At 50.5% G+C, this 17,943-nt stretch overlaps 1 protein-coding gene across 2 annotated transcripts; it reads left to right on the top strand.

Annotated features, from left to right (window-relative positions):
• The first annotated feature begins 4,476 nt into the window (after positions 1-4,476).
• On the top strand, positions 4,477-17,496 carry CMPK2 (cytidine/uridine monophosphate kinase 2). Of its 2 annotated transcripts, none has more exons than XM_077844235.1 (5): positions 4,477-5,092; positions 6,313-6,427; positions 7,529-7,730; positions 13,983-14,216; positions 15,795-17,496. In XM_077844235.1, the coding sequence occupies exons 1-5, from the start codon at positions 4,502-4,504 to the stop codon at positions 15,910-15,912; spliced, it is 1,260 nt and encodes a 419-aa protein (XP_077700361.1). In that variant the 5' UTR covers positions 4,477-4,501; the 3' UTR covers positions 15,913-17,496. The 2 variants fall into 2 exon arrangements, with proteins under 2 accessions (XP_077700361.1, XP_077700362.1); XM_077844236.1 differs by lacking the exon at positions 15,795-17,496 and adding an exon at positions 10,780-10,839 and having other exon boundaries at positions 13,983-14,121.
• Positions 17,497-17,943: the final 447 nt, after the last annotated feature.

Consider the following 17,943-nt stretch of genomic DNA (forward strand, 5'->3'; position numbering starts at 1 on the left):
TCTTTATCCTTTCATCTTTCCATGGACACCGAGGCTCCTTCCACAGTTTGCAGTTTGTTCTTTATAATTAAGAATCTGTTTCTTGATTTGTCTCTCTCTTTTATTCCCCTTTGCTCTTTTGTTTCTTAATATCCACATCTGAGTGAAATCATATGGTATTTGTCTTTCTCTGACTTATTTCACCTAGCATTATACTCTCTAGCTTCATTCATGTTGATTTAAATGGCAAGATTACATTTTTAATGGCTAAATAATATTCCTATCTATATCTGTATTACAACTTCTTTTTTTAAATTTATTTTTTATTGGTGTACAATTTACTAACATACAGAATAACCCCCAGTGCCCGTCACCCATTCACTCCCACCCCCCGCCCTCCTCCCCTTCTACCACCCCTAGTTCGTTTCCCAGAGTTAGCAGTCTTTACGTTCTGTCTCCCTTTCCGATATTTCCCACACATTTCTTCTCCCTTCTGAACTGGGATTTAAACACCTGCATTGCTGCTCAATGATTGATAATCAACAGCACGTTTTTTTCCCCAAGTTGGTTCTAACCGGGTCAGTCTCTTTTATTCATTCACGCGTTCATTCACTCACTCATTCATTGATTGAGGCATTCTTTCTTTCCTTCCTTCTCCTTTGCTTCAACAACTGCTTGTGGAGAGCCTCCTGTTTTTTTTTTCTGATAAAATATTAATACATATGAATAACATCTAAATAAAGAAGTCAGAGTCTTTTACAGGAAAGATCTCACACAAGTCCTTGAACATATGCCCTAGTCCTTCCAACTTGTCTTCTTCCATTAACAGTAACTAAGGCTCAGGAGTGATGGACTCTCTGGTTCAAAGTCATGGCGTACACAGGCCAGGGAGGGATTTCTTCTTCCATCCGCTCAAGGCGGGCATTGGCTGGAGGGGGCAGGCGGCAGCCCCCTTTAGGCTTTCTACACAGGACACCGTCTCTAAATGCATCTAAATGCAACTGGAAAACAGCACATGTCATCATCATTTTTCTTTAGCCAGAGACTTTCCTCAAAGCACCTGCACATCCTTAGGGTACCCCATGCTCCCAGATGTGGACCATTTCCTGTAGAAAGGTCCCAACAGGGGCTGCATCCCATTAGCAGATTGTGGCCGAGGCCTGAACCCTACTTCTGCTCCAATGATAACCCTGTCTTTTTTTTTTTTTTCAAATAAAGATTTTATTTATTTATCCATGAGAGACAGAGAGAGAGAGGCAGAGACACAGGCAGAGGGTGAAGCAGGCTCCCTTTGGGGAACCTGAGCTGAAGGCAGACTCTTAACTGCTGAGCCACCCAGGCGTCCCTCCCCCCGCCCTGTTTTCTAAAAACCATACTCAAAAAAAATAAATAAAAAAAAATAAAAAAAATAAAAAAAAATAAAAACCATACTCTAGGTTATGACAGCATGACCTCTCTCTGTTAGGCTTCTCTCACTCAGTGTTGAGTTTGCAGACTTAGCCACTTTGCTGTGTGTACCAGTAGATTGTTCATTTTCATAGCTGGTACCTACTGATTCCATTGTTTGAATATATTACAAGACACTGAATTATTTTATTATGTTGGGCATTTGGAATACCTTGCTATTCCATGCTATACCATGAATTTTCTTTTACGTGTCTTTTGGACAACATACACGTATGCATTTACTTGGGGTATATACCCAGGAATGGAACCACTGGTTCATATGGTGTATATGTGTTCCTCTTGAGTGCAAACCTCCAAAGAGTTTTCCAGGGTATTTGAGCCTGTTTACGCCCTCACCAGAATTACTGTAAGAGTTCTGGCTGTTCCCATCATCCCGTTTGGTATTTTCACAGTAAGATTTTTGTTTTGTCTGGTTTACTTTGGCCACCCAATGGGCAGGTAGTGGTATCTCTTTGTGCTTTTAATTTCCAGTTCTCTGACGACTGGTGATGTGAAGCACCTTCTTATATGTGTATTAGCCATTTGGACCTTCTCTTTTGCAAAATGCCTGTTCATATCCCTTGCCCATTTTCATATTGGACTTTCTCCATTTTTATTACAGTTTTTTAGAACTTCATTGTTTATTGTGCACTTTCTTGCTTACATACATTGCAAACATCTTTAAGCCTTTGGCTTTCTTGTCCATTCATTTACTAGTTGAAATTTAGTTGATTTAATAAATATAGTTTTACTGACTTGTAGAGCTGTATTTTGTGTATAAGTGTGTATATTTAGAGAAATGAAATGGATTCTTAAACTACTTCAAAATAAGAATACTATGTCTTGCAAGTTTTACTTAATTGTCCTGTGTGTGTGTGTTTATTGGCTGAAAGGACTTGTATGACTCAGTAACAGGTTACATTCACTGTTAGGCTTATTCCAGGGAAGGGATACAAAGTGAAAACAGAAAGAAGGGAAAGAGTCAAACATAGTCTGGAGAGTCCACACAGGCTTCTGAGCCCTTGGCTATCTTGGGTTGCTCTGGAGGAGTTTTCCCTCTAGCAGCACGCTACAAGGACACATGTGAACCAGCTGGTCAGGGAAGCCTGCTCGAATCCCAGGGCCTGGAGTTACATGGAGGGCTAGATATGTAGGTGCATCCTGCTGTGGCCGGCCATGGTCACCTAATCTCAGAACCCAACTGTGAATGACGTGCCCATCACCAATCTCGACGTTTGTGCAAAACAGTGCTGACAAGCCTATGTGGCATCGCTCCGGGTGTAGACACAGAAGAATCAATGATTAATATAATGAACCTTTTGAGGAGCATGTTTCTAGGGTTTGGCCAGGATCAACCATGGCTCCAGGCTCCCCTGGAGTGAGCACCGCACCTGCTGTGTTGAATCTCTCCTCACAGGAAGGCACGTAAGCTCTATTACTTAGTGAGAAAATCAACTCTGCAATTAAATAGAGTATCTTTCAAACTGGAAGCCCACAAATGCATCCAAAGGAACTTTATAAAAGATAAATAGAAGGCTTACGTTGTAGAGGGTTACCTGTTCCCTAATAAAGCAGTTACTTACCAAATGTGTCTACTTAGGGGCCCTTCATTCACTTCTTTCCTAGGGGTTAGATTATGGAATCGGCTCTCCTTCCTGGATCTATCTTGTCAATTCTTATTTTCCAAATTCATCATTTATTGTATGACATCCAGATGTGAAGACATCTCTGCATGCCCAATACCCCAAAGTCAGATTGCTCGCAGAGAGTAAGAATGATCCTGTTCTCAAAGAGCTAAAACCATCTTCATCTCTGAATCGCTCCTGGTCTATCAGCCCATACTTCAACCACGCATCTACAAGAGTTCATGTTAGTCCAAAAGTTGTATTCCTTCCAGAATTAAGTGTACACCCGTGCTAAATCCAAATTGCTTAAATCATAGCTTATTTGCCCTCACTTCACCTAATGGTTTTCGTCTTTATCTCTATCCTAAATGAGTTTTCCCCCACAGGACTTTTAAGTCTGTTTGACAATCATTTTCCCAAGATACTGTCTCGTGAGTGAAAAACCAGACATCCGCACGATTGTGTAAAAGCCGCTGTGCCAAAGTAGGGCTGCTGCAGCTGCTGTGGGCTTTGGGCTGGGCCAGCAGGCTACCACCCACAAACCTGACCCCAAGGCAGGACTTCAGTTTGGCTCCCCTGCAGATCGGGCCTGGTTTGCCTGGTTTGCGAGTCAGCAAACGGGAGGGGAGTAGTTGGAAGAAGAGGGAGTGGCGCTCCCTGTTCAGGCAGTCCAGGCAGCCACTGGGGCTTGGGTCCCACTGAGGCCGAGAGAGACAGCAGGTCAGGCGGAGGAGGCCTGAGGTCCTGGAGGGGGCCTCTGGACGCCAGTCAGGCCCGGGTCAGGCCTCCGCACTGCACTGAAGAGCTGGGGTTGGGCAGAGAGACCAGAGGCGGGCAGAGCTGGGGCGCGCGCTGTTTCTGAGAGAGAGAGAGAGAGAGAGAGAGAGAGAGATGCACGTGCACACACGCGTGCACACCCGGGCCGTACCCAACAGGGCCATCTGCCCCCTCCCCGCACCCAGCGCTGGGCCCAGAGCACCGGGGGTGGGGGGGTGCCAGAGGAGGGCTTGCTTTGTGCAAGGCCTGGGGCCATCCATCTGCCCCCTCCCCGCACCCAGCGCAGGGCCCAGAGCACCCCGGGGTGGGTGGGGAGGAAGCCAGAGGGGGGCTCGGTCCGTGCAGGGCCTGGGGCCATCCATCTGCTCCAGCGCGGGGCCCAAGCACCCCGGGGGGGTGGGGGTGCAGCGGGGACCGCGCGCGCCTCCTGCGGCCGCCCCCCCCCGTCCCCCCGTCGCTGGGTGCGCGGCCCCCGAAGCGCACAGAGGCCTCGGAAGCGCCCGGGTCCGCCCGCCCCGCCCCGCCCCGCCCCGCCCCGCCCGCGGGTCGCTTAGCTTTCGTTTCCCGGGCGGGGGCGGCGGCGGGCCCGGGCGCATAAGGCCTCGGCGCTCCGCCCGCTCCGCCGCCCGCCCCGCCCGCCCGTCCCGTCCCGCTGCGGCGCCTCGGCTCGGGCCATGGAGCCGCCGCGCCGCTTGGCGCTGGAGCTGCCGGGCTGCGCGCTGGCCCACTTCGCGGTGGGCGGCCCCGACCCGGGCTTGCGCCCCGAGCCCCGCGCGGCCGCGCTCCTGGGCCCCGGCGGCCGCGGCTACCTGCTGTGCGCGGGGCTGGCGCCGGGCGGGGGCTGCGCGGCCCGGGTGCGCGCGGCGCGGCTGCTCCAGCGGCTGCTGCTCGGGCTGCGCCGGGGCCCCCTGCGGGGCTGCCAGCTGCGCCCGCTGCTGTGCTACGGCCCCGGCGGCGGCGCGGACGGCGTGCAGCGCGGCTTCCTGCTGCTCGACCCCGGCCACGGCCCCGACACGCGGCGCGCGCTCTGCGCCCTGCTGGGCGAGGCCCCGGGGGGCCCGCGGCTCGGCGAGTTCGTGGGCGACGCGCGCCGGCAGGTGTGGCAGCGCCTGTGGGAGCCGCGCGGCGGCGAGGGCTGGCGGCAGGTGGGCCCCTGCGAGCGCGTCGTGTCGGTGCCCGAGCCCGCCCTGCACCCGGTGCTGCCCGACCTGCCCAGCTCCGCCGTCTTCCCGCACCGCCGGGCCGCCCGCGCCGTCTTGGAGGCGGTAAGAGCCTGCGCCGTGTCTGCGCCCGGGGGTGGGCGCCCCGCAGGCCCGGGGGGGACGCCGTGGCCCGGGGACCTGATGACCCCGCAGCGCCCGACTCCGCTCCCCTGCACCCCTGCACCCCTGCACCCCTGCACCCCTGCCCGCCGGGAGCCCTTCCTCCGAGGAGGAGGCGGGAGCTCAGGTGCCCGCGCCGGGCTCGCGGCGGCCGCTCCGAAGGCACCTGGCGAGGGGCGGGGGGGGGGGGGGTACCTGGGAGGAGCGTGTGCCTGGGAAGCAGCCACACTGCTCTGGGATGCCCGGGCGTGGTTCGGGGGAGAAAAGGGCATGAATTGGGGGTTTAAGAAACTCGTCCCCCACCTGGGGCTGCGCGCATCCAACCCACGGTTTTCCCTTCCGTCTGTGACACCTGCCCCTGCCGCGTGTAGGACAGGCCGACAATGGCACAGGGCAGGTGCCCAGGGGAGGAGAGCGAAGATGCTCTCCCAGCGCAGCCCGGGGTGGGCGGGGGCGCCCAGGTCGGCCTCCCGAGGCCACGCGGTGCAACCTACTGTATTTCGCAGGCTTTGGGGAGGGCGGGACCGACCGCCTGGGTTTAAATCCCAACGCCAGGTGTCACTTTCAGGTTCTCAGATCCCGCCTTGCCTCAGTTTCCCTGGTCCGCGGATGGGGGTTAATGCTGAGCGAGTTGCCATGGGGCTGGCCATGCTGGCCCTCGGATGCATGCACGCATGGAGTCACGCGTGGGCCTCGCTGCAGCAGAGAGGCAGGGGTGGGCGGCGGCGGAGGGACCGCGGAGGTGAGAGCGCTGGAGGCCGCGCACACCTGGGCCGCTACCTGGGGCCGCCGCGCGCGGCTCTCCTCTGCGCCCCCTAGCGGTTAGGAGGGGACGGTGCCGCCTGCTCCGGGGACCTGGACCTGGGTCTTGCCTGCCCTTCCTGCCCTGGGGCGGCGGGTCGGGGAGGGCTGCCCCGCCGAGTGATCTCAGCAGCTACCGCCTTTGGGAGCCACAGCTCTCCAGTAAACAAAACAAACAAACAAAAACCAACAACAACAAAAAAAGAAGGAATTCAGTTCTCCCCAGGTTCAAAGTGCTATGAGTTCCACATGGCATCAAACACACCTCGAGCCTTCTGAGCGTCGCGCAATCTTGTCCTTTGCAGTTAGACGTTGCAAAAGCCCCGTTGCTTCACTGCTGATGCCCACACATTGTTTTGCAGTGTGTCCCCTTCATTCCTGAAGCTCAAGCAGTGCTCGACCTGGTTGACCAGTGCCCGGAGCAGGTCCAGAAGGGGAAGTTCCCGGTCATTGTCATCGAAGGACTGGATGCCACTGGTAATATTACCTTTTAGTTACAGGCAATGCAGTTGGTTGATCCCTCGTGGGAACAGAGTGGTCTTAAGAAGCAAAACTTGACACAGAGTTCAATCCACGAGCGTCGTGTAGGCCTCGGGTGTGCGCCAGGCATGCAGCTAGGCAGGCCTGGCATGTAAAGATGAGTAGGACCTGGGGGGGGGGGGTGTGCAGGGAGAGGTGGAGAGGCTGTGCCTCAGGTGCTCTGGCGACCACTAGAAGGCACTTAATGCTCGGTGTGGGCCGCAGATGGCTCTGGAGGGATGACACCTGGACTGTGTTTTCAGTACAGATCAGAGGTGGTCAGATGAGGAAGGCAGAAGGAACAGTGTGGGCCAAAGTGCAGGGACTTGAGCCAGCCTGGGGCATTTGGGAACCACAGGCCGTGCAGAGGACCCTTTTGCAGCAAAATTAGGAAGAACTAGGAAGTGGATGGAAAAAGCCTTGGAGCTGCCACACAGATGTCAAAACACAACGGACCACTCACACGTAGCCCAAAACACAAAAGCAAGAGAAGCGAGGCTCCCAGGGCAGCAGGATACCGACGAGGACAAGGTGGAGCCTGCGGCTGACGTCACGGGTGGCTCAGCGCGAGTTGTGGCTCCCTCCACAGCAGGTGCACGGTGTTTTGAAGAACCAGGTGGAGGTTATCCCAGGGCCTGGAGGTCTATACCAGAGTTTAGCATTAATTTATTTTTATTTTTATTTTTTTTTAATTTTTAAAAGTATTTATTTATTCATGAGAGACACACAGAGAGAGGCAGAGACACAGGCAGAGGGAGAAGCAGGCTGAAGGCAGTGATCTGAGCCCCCCGGGCTGCCCTTAGCATTAATTTGTAGACAGGGGTGCCATTTCAGTTTTCCTCCAAGTGTTGTGATACCACAGAGAGGAAACCCAGGTTCCCAAAGGCCTACATCTACTCTTATTTTTTTTTTTTAATCAAGAATCACAGGAGGTAATGGACTGCTTTGATTTAGATAGAGGTGGATAGAGTATCTTCAGTCTCTCTGAGCTAATATGAGCCTTTGGGAGTGGTATGGTGGCTGTGATGACGAAGCGCTATGTTTGTGTCTGTCCTGCAGGTAAAACCACTGTGACCCAGTCCGTCTCAGACTCCCTCAAGGCTGCCCTCTTAAAGTCGCCGCCCGCTTGCATTAGCCAGTGGAGGAAGATCTTTGACGATGAACCAACTATTATTAGAAGAGCTTTTTACTCTTTGGGCAATTATATCGTAGCTTCTGAAATAGCTAAAGAATCTACCAAATCTCCTGTGATTGTAGACAGGTAGGTATAAAGATGCTGTGAACTTGGCATTTTCTTCCTAACATGTAAGTGTATGTGTACCTATATATGCACATATACCCCTGTATCTAATCTACTGAGTCAAACTGTATTATGATAGGAATAGGAATAACGTCTATGTTTGATTAATCATCTACACCACAGGCTTGCATTTTGCTAAGAGCATACCTTTATTATACCATATCTGGAGCGATTACGTGGTGAGGTGGGTACTAAATGTTATCCCTGATTTACTGATGAGAAGCATTAGGTCTTGCAGGGGTTAAGAAACTTGACTGAGCTGGAAATAGAATATTGAGGGTATTGACAGAAGTAGAAGCTTCTGCTTTAGAAATCAATGCTTTCAGGTCCATTTGTTCATCAGCTTATTTATAAAACATTTATTGGGCATCTACTGTGTGCCAAAGACTCTCAATTTAGGGGATTCAGTGGTAAATGAGCTAAACGATGATGCTCTGCTTTCATTGAGCAAAGATACTATTGCAGGAGCATTATCAAGACCTATGATAATATCAGAGAACGATAAATACTCTGAAGAGGATAAGTCAAGGTGGATACGGCTGGGGAAGGTCTCTATATGGAAGTAACGTTGATCTGAGCTCCGAATGCCCCCAGAGATGGAAATGAAAGCTGTGGAATAACAGCATTAGGGAGAGATGGGTCAGTGAGGGGAAAGCCTACAGGCAGAGAGAAGGTAGTGTATTCAAGGATGAGGAAGAGGCCAGTGTGATGAGCACATGGTGGGTGAGGGGGTGCTTTCTGGAAGAATGAACGGAGAGAGGCAGGGGATAGAACAGTGGGGCCCATAGGCCAGGATAGGGTGGATTTTAATCTAAGTGCAGGGGGAGTCATTGGAAAGTTTCAGATAATGGAGTGACGCAAACTGATTTACATTTTTTAAAAGATTCCATTTATTCGTGAGAGACCCAGAGAGAGAGGCAGAGACACAGGCAGAGGGAGAAGCAGGCTCCATGCAGGGAGCCCGATGTGGGACTCGATCCCAGGACCCCGGAGTCACGACCTGAGCCAGAGGCAGACGCTCAACAGCTGAGCCACCCAGGGGCCCCCTGATTTAGATTTTTAAAATTCCGTACCTAAGAAGTAGAATAAGACACCACAAGAATGGTTGAAGTGTACGGCAAGCAAGTCAGCCTCGGCTTAAAGCCACCCAACTCGATGATATGGAAATCACCGTCACGATGAGATCCCATTTTGCTCTCATCAGGCTGGTGGGAACCAAATGGGAAGGAAGGTCCTTAGACCCGAAGCTGAAGATGTGGGGATGGAGAAAAGCCCTACAAGGTGCCGGTGGGGGGTGGGCCCTGGCACGAGGGCTGGAGAGTGATTTGTGAAAGTGCAGCAAAATGCACACTGTTTCTCCCTCCTGAGGAAACACAAGAGTTTCTTTCAACTGCGTTCATAATATTGAACAATTTGAAAAACCGAAGGCCCGTCAGTAGAAGAAAGGGCGCATAAATACTAGCATATTTGTGAAGTGGAGCGCCGTTCAGCAGCATGGAGCGGTACAGTGCATCGGTGTGCATGGATTACAAAGCCCTAAGTTTGACTGAAAAAAAAATCCAGTTGCAGACAGATGTCCAGTAGAAGACCTGCAAAATAATACAACCTGGAGAGTATGGAGGGGTGAAAGGATATGGAACGAATCTAACAGAGGGCTGAGGAGAGCGAAACGCAACTGATAACAAAGTACAAAAGGTCATCGATTGCAATTCAATTATTGCTTAACTCAGGGAATGTGTATTGTTCTGTCTGCAATTTTACTTATTCTGGAAAGATAAGCAGTTGTATGGAAGTATGACAAGTATTCAGGAAAAAGCACGAATCCTAAATGTAAACCTCAAGGAATTTTGAGCAGTGAACCCACCCAAGGAGAGCCTTCACCCACATTGGAGCGTCGCCACACCTCACAAAGCCACCTCATTCTCCTTCTGCACCACGGCCTGTTCTTCCCTGCTCTCCCCACCCCGTGGTAGCCACGGCCCTCCCCTCCGTCACTGGGGATTTGCTGGGTCTGTGCTGCGCCTGTCTGTGCGCGCAGCTCTGCGCTGGTGCTGTTTGCAGCTGACTTCATGCTGCGTGACACTCGCCCTGCCTCTATGAACATATATATATATATATATATATATATTTATTTTTTATTTATTTTTTTAATATTTTCATATATTATATATATTTAATATATATATTTTTAATAGAGAGAGAGTGTGGGCTGAGGGTGGTGGGGAGGGAGAAACTCTCAAGCAGACTCCATGCGGAGCGCAGAGCCTACTCCGGGCTGGATCTTGCGACCCTGAGGTCATGACCTGAGCTGAAATCAAGAGTCAGACGCTTAACCGACTGAGCCACCCACGTGCCCCATAAATGTTTTTTATGTAACTTTGTTGCAGGCATATGTGCAGTTCTGGTGCACAGGTTCCCAGGAGTGAACTGTAGGGATGTGGGCTTTTCGTGTGTTCGGCTTTAGCAGGTCTGGTGAAAAGTTTTCTGAAGTGGTTGTCACCGCTCCTGCTGTCTTCCCCCCTCAGTAGTGTTTGAGGGTTTTCTTTGACTCCTATCCTAGCATCGCCAGCCTTTATTCCAGGTTTCCACTTGTGCCTGGGGGGTAAGTTGATCAGTTGCCAGCTAGTGGGCGGTATCCGGAAACTTCTACCCCTTTCTTGAAATACCTTTCTCTGTATCTCTGAAGTGGTCCAGGAGAAGGCGGTTCTGAGCATGTGTAGGGTATTAAGCGGGAGGAGGCGAAGGTACCAGGCAAGATGAAAACAGTGAGAATAAGCTAGAGGGCCGGCACTGTCCTCCACACCACGATGCCAGGAGGCAGGGTAAACTCTGGGGGTGGCAAGAGTGTTCTAAGGTTGCAAGTTATAGACGATCCTAGAGAAGGTAAGAGATTGCATCCCTTTGTGGGATTCTTTGCCCATGGGGCGTTTTTGCCCTATTATTATTAACGTGTCCAGATCTACTGTATTTGAGGTCTTTTCTTTTCTTTTTTTTTTTTTTTTTCATACAGCATCCTCTTTCGAGGAGAAAGACCAAACTTGTCCTGATACAGGGTGGCTTCCGGAGGCAGGTGATTTCTTCAGACATCCCCCCCGAGTCCTGAAGCTGCTTTGGCTTCTGCGTGTAGACAGATACCTCTCCTCTCTGCTCCCAGCGTCCCAGGCTGCTAAATGGAGATATTCCTTACCCCTCCCCGGCCTGCGTCTAGAACTGGTGATGAATCGCCAATGGGTTGATAGAGGTGGAAATGCTTTGAGCAAGCAAATTGCTATTAAGATATAAAGCATTCTTATAGAAGCCGTGTACGTGTCGGCAAGTTGCATTTGATTTGAACCGATGGGGCTTCCCTGGGATGGCGGGAATGGAAAATCCTACAGAGCGGAGAGTCTGCAGTTGATGGCCAGAGGGTGTGTGATTATTTGAAGCGAGCCGCCGCGTCGTCCGTGAGAGAGCTCCAGCTACAGAAAACAGGGCTCTCGTTCTTCCCTTGCTTTTCCTTCGGGTCTGCGAGTGGTCGTGGTCGGCAATTTGGTGCCTTAAAGAGATACTGTATCACCACATCAAGTGAGAAGAAAAGAGCAGTTATTTGTTGTCTGGGTGGGTTTTGTTCATGTGTAAAGGCTTTAATGAAATCCGTTTTAGACTGCACCATCACCTAGCTGAACAAACGAGGGAGACAGAGTAGTTTTTGATGGTGCCTATGGTTAAGGCTGGCAACTTAATCACCCTCATTACCTTTAAAAATCTATTCTTGCTGACGGTTTCTCTGCAAAAAGAAGCCTTTTAAAATGAAGATGATATCAGCCTCTGTATTCATAGCTGAGTATTTAATTCAGTGAGCCTGGGACATGTGCAAAATGCAGAGCAAATTGTGGTGAAAATTGGCAACCAAGAAGAAGATCCCCTGGACCCTGGATGGATTGTATTCAGCTTGGGAGACAAGATGCACTCACAGAGGAGGTGAAGGCACGTGTTCGTAGGTGGGGAATCAGGGCCCTGGTAGAGAGGAGCGCTCCCAGGCGGGGCTCTGGGAGCTGGCCGCTGCGGAGCCTGGGGGTTTGCAGAGCACGCTTCTGGAGGCGGACGGGGGGCTTTGAAGGGCGGATGCTAGCAGACTTGATCCCCTCCCAAATTAATTTTTTTGGTCCTTTTTGATATTGTCTGCATCGTTGTCAGTTGAAAATGCAACTTTAGTGTCCAGTGAGCATAGGTATTGTCTTATAATGACGGCATGACACAATTTTTAAAGCACTTGTCTATTTTTGCAGCCACTATGGGAGGAAAACAAAGATTGGATCCTTCTCATTTTCGGGAGGAGGAAATTGAGGCTCTAGCGGCTTAAATGAGTTACTTGGGTCCGCAGAGCAAGTAGGCGGCGGGGGATAAAGCAGTGTGCAGTTCAGACGACACTGTGAATTTATTCGGTAGATTCCAAAATGTCCTTTTCAGCGTGAGAAGTAGTTCAAATGTAAAATGATTGAGAATTTAGGATTTTATTTGTTTTTCATCTTTAGTTTTTTTTAAGATTTTATTTATTTATTCATGAGAGACCGAGAGAGAGAGAGAGAGAGAGAGAGAGAGAGAGAGGCAGAGATTCAGGCAGAGGGAGAAGCAGGCTCCCTGCAGGGAGCCCGACGTGGGACTCGATCCTGGGACCCCAGGATCAGGCCCTGAACCAGAGGCAGGTGCTCAACCACTGAGCCACCCAGCATCCCCCCGAGAGTCAGAGCTTAACTCACAGAGCCACACAGGTGCCCCCAGATTTTAGGATTTTAAAACCCTGAGGGCAGTGCATTAAACATACTCACAAGGAGGAGGCCATAGGTACGTCTCCACATTGGGATGTTCATAACCATTTCACAAATATCACTTGTAGGCGATAGTCCTTTGATATGTATTTGAAGTTTTGCATTTAGTCCCTAAAGATTGGAATAGGACGCGAACAGGACGAGATTACAATAAGCCATGCCAATGAATACACTGGCATCTGCACACCCAGAGGACGTGTACTGTGTGTGTACTGACTGCGTGCCAGATGCTGGTTTTAGCTTTTCAGCTTTTGAAATACAGGTGTGACTAAGAAAGGAAACTTCTAAGGGGAGTCAAGAGAGGTCTTACCTCCAGACCAGTGTCTTTTCCTTACCACGAGAAGCACTTCAGTAGAGTCGAGTGTGAAGGGCGTTGACAGCCCAGAGGAGGGAACAGTGAGCTCTGCTTGGGGGCTTTCTGAGCAGGGCTCTGCAGGCTGAGTAGGAGTTCTGCTCACTGAGCAGCCCACTCCGGCTTGAGGAGAGGGTGTGAGGAGAGGCTGGCCTGACGCAGCATGCCGGGGCACGCACCGTGCGTGCTGTGCTGGGTCTTCGTTAGGCTGGACGTTTCCAGCGCGCAGTGGAAAGCCGTGGGGCATTTTGAAATAGGTTTTCTTCTCTGGTTGTGATTTTCCGTTCTTCCCCCTCAGACATTTAAAACAAGCCAGTCAAGAGGGCCCTGCTCTGCTCAGGGAGGATTTCATGGAGAAGTGGAGGTCGTATTTGGGTGCATCTCTCCCCCTACAGATGCCAGGCACAGTGAGGTGGCCGGGCACTGGGCAGGACAGGGTCCCCAGAACGTGGATTTCATCCACAAGTTGCACTTTAAAACAACCTGGAAGTGAATGGGCCTGCAGAGTTTTATTTGCCAAGAGACAAGATTAAATGCATGTGGACTACCAGGTGCACCTCTCATCCCAGTCGCCCTCCCTTTCACAGAAGGCAGCATAGGCCAGGCCAGAGAGACCCAACAGTGTCACCTGGCGACAAATGCGGTTTCAGCTGAGTAACCGTGATGACCCCACTCCATTCCTCGTGTTGTTGTTGACTTTGGCTTATTTTTTATATTTTATAAATACTTTGAAAATAAGATTTAAGGGCTTCTGGGGGGCTCAGTGGGTTGTCTGCCTTCGGCTCAGGTCATGATCCTGGGGTCCTGGGATGGAGTCCTGCATCGGGCCTCTGCTCATTGGGGAGTCTGCTTCCCCCTCGGCTTGCTCCTTCCCCTGCTCTCTCTCAAATTAAAAAAAAAAAAAAAAGATTTAGTTTTATTTATTTAACATATGCAATGCTAAGAAACTTGAGCAGAGCCATCCCTGGGTTCAACTTTCTGTCCAGCTGATTTTCGGGCACGCCCTATCTTTGGCCTCTGGGCATGGAGAACTCACTCCTCTTGTCCTTTCAGGTACTGGCACAGCACAGCCACCTACGCCATAGCCACCGAGGTGACGGGGGGGCTCCAGCACCTGCCCCCGGCCCATCATTCTATATACCAGTGGCCCAGGGACCTGCTCAAACCCGACCTGGTTCTGCTGCTCACAGTGAGTCCCGAGGAGAGGATGCGTAGGATTCAGGGCCGGGGCATGGAGAGGACCAGAGAAGAAACTGAACTGGAGGCCAACAGCATCTTCCGTCAGAAGTAGGTGTCCCCATGCGAACGCCAGGGGTTCCGGGTCATGGTGGGGAGCTGGGATCAGCACTGGCTTTAGGGATGTGGAGAAGATGACATTGTTCTCAAACCCAAGGGACACTATCCTCCACGTTAGGCTTGTTGTGATAATAGTGTTACCATGGGCTGTGGGACCGGGCGTCAGATCTTCCTTCTAGTCCAGCTGTGCTGGGAACAGTGTGAACCCGGGTACATACAGGACGCGTGTCTGGCTCTCGGGTCCTGGGTCATCGTGCGGTGGCTCTGGGTGCTGATGGTCTCCACGTGACTTCTCCTTACAGATGCTTCCTCTGTGTCAGGCATTTGGGTCCTGATGCTCTTGGATCCTTGCGGGGGCCACATCAGCCACATTGTCCCGTTGACAAAACAGAGGCTCCAAGGGTTAAATTTAGATTTGTCTAGATGATTAGCACAGCTACCACCTAGTAAAACTGGGGCGACAATCCCGATCGTTCCGATTTGGAAGGCGGTGCTTCTGTTTTGGTTAGAAATCTAGGAAACCCCAGCAGGAGGGTGTGAACCGCCTCAGTGCTTTGTGGCTGGGTGTGAATGGGATCTGTAGGGCTCGTTCAAAGAGCCAGAGCAGAGCAGTTTATATAAATAAACAATGATAACAGTGCTCTCCTAACACGGTCCTCGGATAAATAATTAAATAACAACTCAGCTGTGTGCAGAGAAACCATGTCAGACAATTTGCTTGGATTAATTCAATTAGACCTCGTGACGCACTCCCCAGGAAGGCATGACTGCAGACCTCGTTTTGCAGATGAGAAAACAGAGGCGGGGGCGGGGGTGGGGAGACGTTGGCTGAGCTCCCCCAGCTAGTGAGCGGTAAACAGCGTCCGTCCATCGGAGCCCCAGGCCGTCCCGCTTCCCTAGGGCCGTGGCACAGGCAGCAAGGCCCACCCGGAGGATGAGGTGGGAACCTGGTGACACTTTAGAAGACTCACCCGTGAAACCAGTGTCTACGCTGAGGACGTCCGGCTTGTCCGAACCCAGACCGTGGAGAAATTTCCCAGTTGTCCAATTAGTTAATTTAAAAAAAAAAATTTTAAAGATTGTATTGTTATTTATTCATGAGAGACATGCAGAGAGAGAGGCAGAGACACAGGCGGAGGGAGAAGCAGGCTCCCTGTGGGGAGCCCCATGCGGGATTTGATCCCAGGACCCCGGGACCACGACCTGAGCCCAAGGCAGTCGCTCAACCTCTGAGCCCCCGAGGTGCCCCTAGTTAACTTCTATGAGCCTCTGCTGCTTTCTCTGCAAAATGGGGATGATGTCACTGCCTTTCCGGGGTTACCCTCAGTAGGAAACGGGAAGAACCGTGCAGCGTGCTGATGCTTGCTAGGTCCTACGTAACACTAATTGCTAGCTCTTCAGCCTTATTATGAATTTATGATTTCTTAAATAAAATGTATCGAATCTCTCCTGTGGATAAACAGGGGGGCCCCAGCCTGCAAGCTGCGTACATTACGGTAGGAAGACAGATCTGCACGGAGGTTCCGTGTTACAAACTGAGCCAACTCTTTTCATTTTGCCTGTCCCCAGGGTAGAAATGTCCTATCAGCGGATGGAGAACCCTGGTTGCCTCTTGGTGGATGCCAGCCCCTCCAGAGAGGAAGTCCTCCAGATGGTTTTAAGCATAATCCAAAATAATTGTAATTAATTGTAATTACTCCAAACGTAATTATACATTTTGCTGGATTTGATGTTGGTGGATACATTCAGGCCCACGACTGGTTACACGGTCTTCCCAGATGGCTGTTGCATACACATGGTGTGCACTAGAAGATTGGAGACCGGGCATTTCGATTTTACTTGAATGACCGTCCTCCCTTCTGACCAAGGGACCCATCAAGGCTGAGACTGTCGCATTCCAGCCAGGGATCAGCGATTGCTTCCTTCCACTGTAATATTTTCCTGGGGATTCCTACGAAATCCCTCCAAGTTTTGTCTCATCCAGAAAGGATGTACCAGGACGTACACAGAAGTGACCAGGAAGATGTTCCAAGTCACCGGGAGCCCCGTCAGCCTCTCCCGTGCCTACACCTGGGTCCCTAATGAGATCTCCATGTGACACAGTTTCCTTCTTCCCAATATGATCACACTCCATCCCTGGGGACTCAGCCCTGATCCTAGAGCCACGTGCTCCGGAAGAAAAGGTCCGTGTGTCCTGGCTGCCTGGGGACACGCCCACAGAGCCATCTTCGGGTAGGCGGCACTTACAAAGAAGACATATGACTTGTGCCCTCCGACCCCTGAGACGGTCCTCTTGGTTAGCACTTCAGAGTCAAATGTAGAGACTGCCAGCCTGAGATGCTCTAACTACAAATATACTAACCTTTGAATTTTGTTCCGTTTGCTTATGTTTCTTTCCTTTCCTCTGAAAAACACGGCTTTGGATATGATGAGTGTTTTGGACTGAACTGGATGCATTAAACTAAGCCAATCGAGCAATATAGTTATATTGATATTTACACCATGTTTCTCCTCAGTGTGGGGGCTCTGCTTCACTAATTAAAATTGAAGCCAAGAAGCTAAATGCAGTGCTTGTTGTGTATTTTCATGACACAGATTTAATTTATCTTTCTCAATAAGCATAGTGGATCCTGGAATGGGATTTCTTAGAAAATTATCTTGCACTTGAATGTCTCATGCTTGCACATGAAATCGGCGTTGAGATCTGTGTGCCTAGGGGGGAAAAAAGCTGAGGAAAGAGGAAATTTGATAACTATGCAGCCTTGGGTGAGTCACTTAACATCACCAGTCCATGTAACTTGATCTAAAAAGTGATGATGATTCTTTATCTGTCCTAAGGAGTTTGCTGAACCAGGTGATTATCTGCAATTCCTTCCAGGTCTCAGGTGAAGTTTGCAGGTTAGATGTCCAACGCCCCCCCCCCCGCCAGCAGATAATTACATTCCAGGCCTTATCAGATTTATCCTATAGAATCTTAAATTATAGTAAAGTTTAGTATTAATAACTATATCAATACCGTTTTCCCAAAGAATGATAGGTAATTTTTACATGATATATTTATGTGTATAAATATGTAATTGGTTTCCGTCGCAAATATTTTTTAAAGCTGACCAATAGCACTAGGTTTCTGAGAGATGTGATATCTAATTATGTTCTTGGTCTTCTGTGCTTGGAACAGTTTGAAAAGCCAACGTCGGCAGCCTAGAAGAACAAAGATCTTCTGCCTTCCTTCTGTACCTTGCAAATGAATTAAGTTGCTGTGATTTTGTGATGCGTGGCGTTGTCACAAGTGCCTCTTGTTCTGGGGCGGGGGGCGGGGGCTGTTCCGGTTCGGTCAGTGAGGTGGGAAGGTGGGAGCTCGTGGGCCCACGGGAAGCTGTGGTCCAAGTGCTTTCAGGGGAAGGAGGGCATTTTTGTTTTATTTCAAACATTGTTCCAGGAAATGGAGCAGAAAAAAAAAAAAAAAAAAAACAGCTCTTTGTACACTCGAGGATTTGTACCCAGTGACAGGTACGTGATTTGTAAGCGTGAGCCTGGACAGCACCTCCTACCCAGGAGCTGATGACAAGGAAGCATTTGCTTGGCTCCGTGTCGTGGCAAGTTCATGCTCGCTTCTGTTCTTGTGACAGGCCTTCAGGTGTCCCAGATAGTTATTCTCCCTTTGTTCCACAGTGATAGACTTCTTGACATTTGGCTGCCAAGGATTGCCAGCACATTT

The sequence above is a fragment of the Canis aureus genome, chromosome 12, assembly GCF_053574225.1.
Source record: "Canis aureus isolate CA01 chromosome 12, VMU_Caureus_v.1.0, whole genome shotgun sequence".
Lineage (NCBI taxonomy): Eukaryota > Metazoa > Chordata > Mammalia > Carnivora > Canidae > Canis > Canis aureus.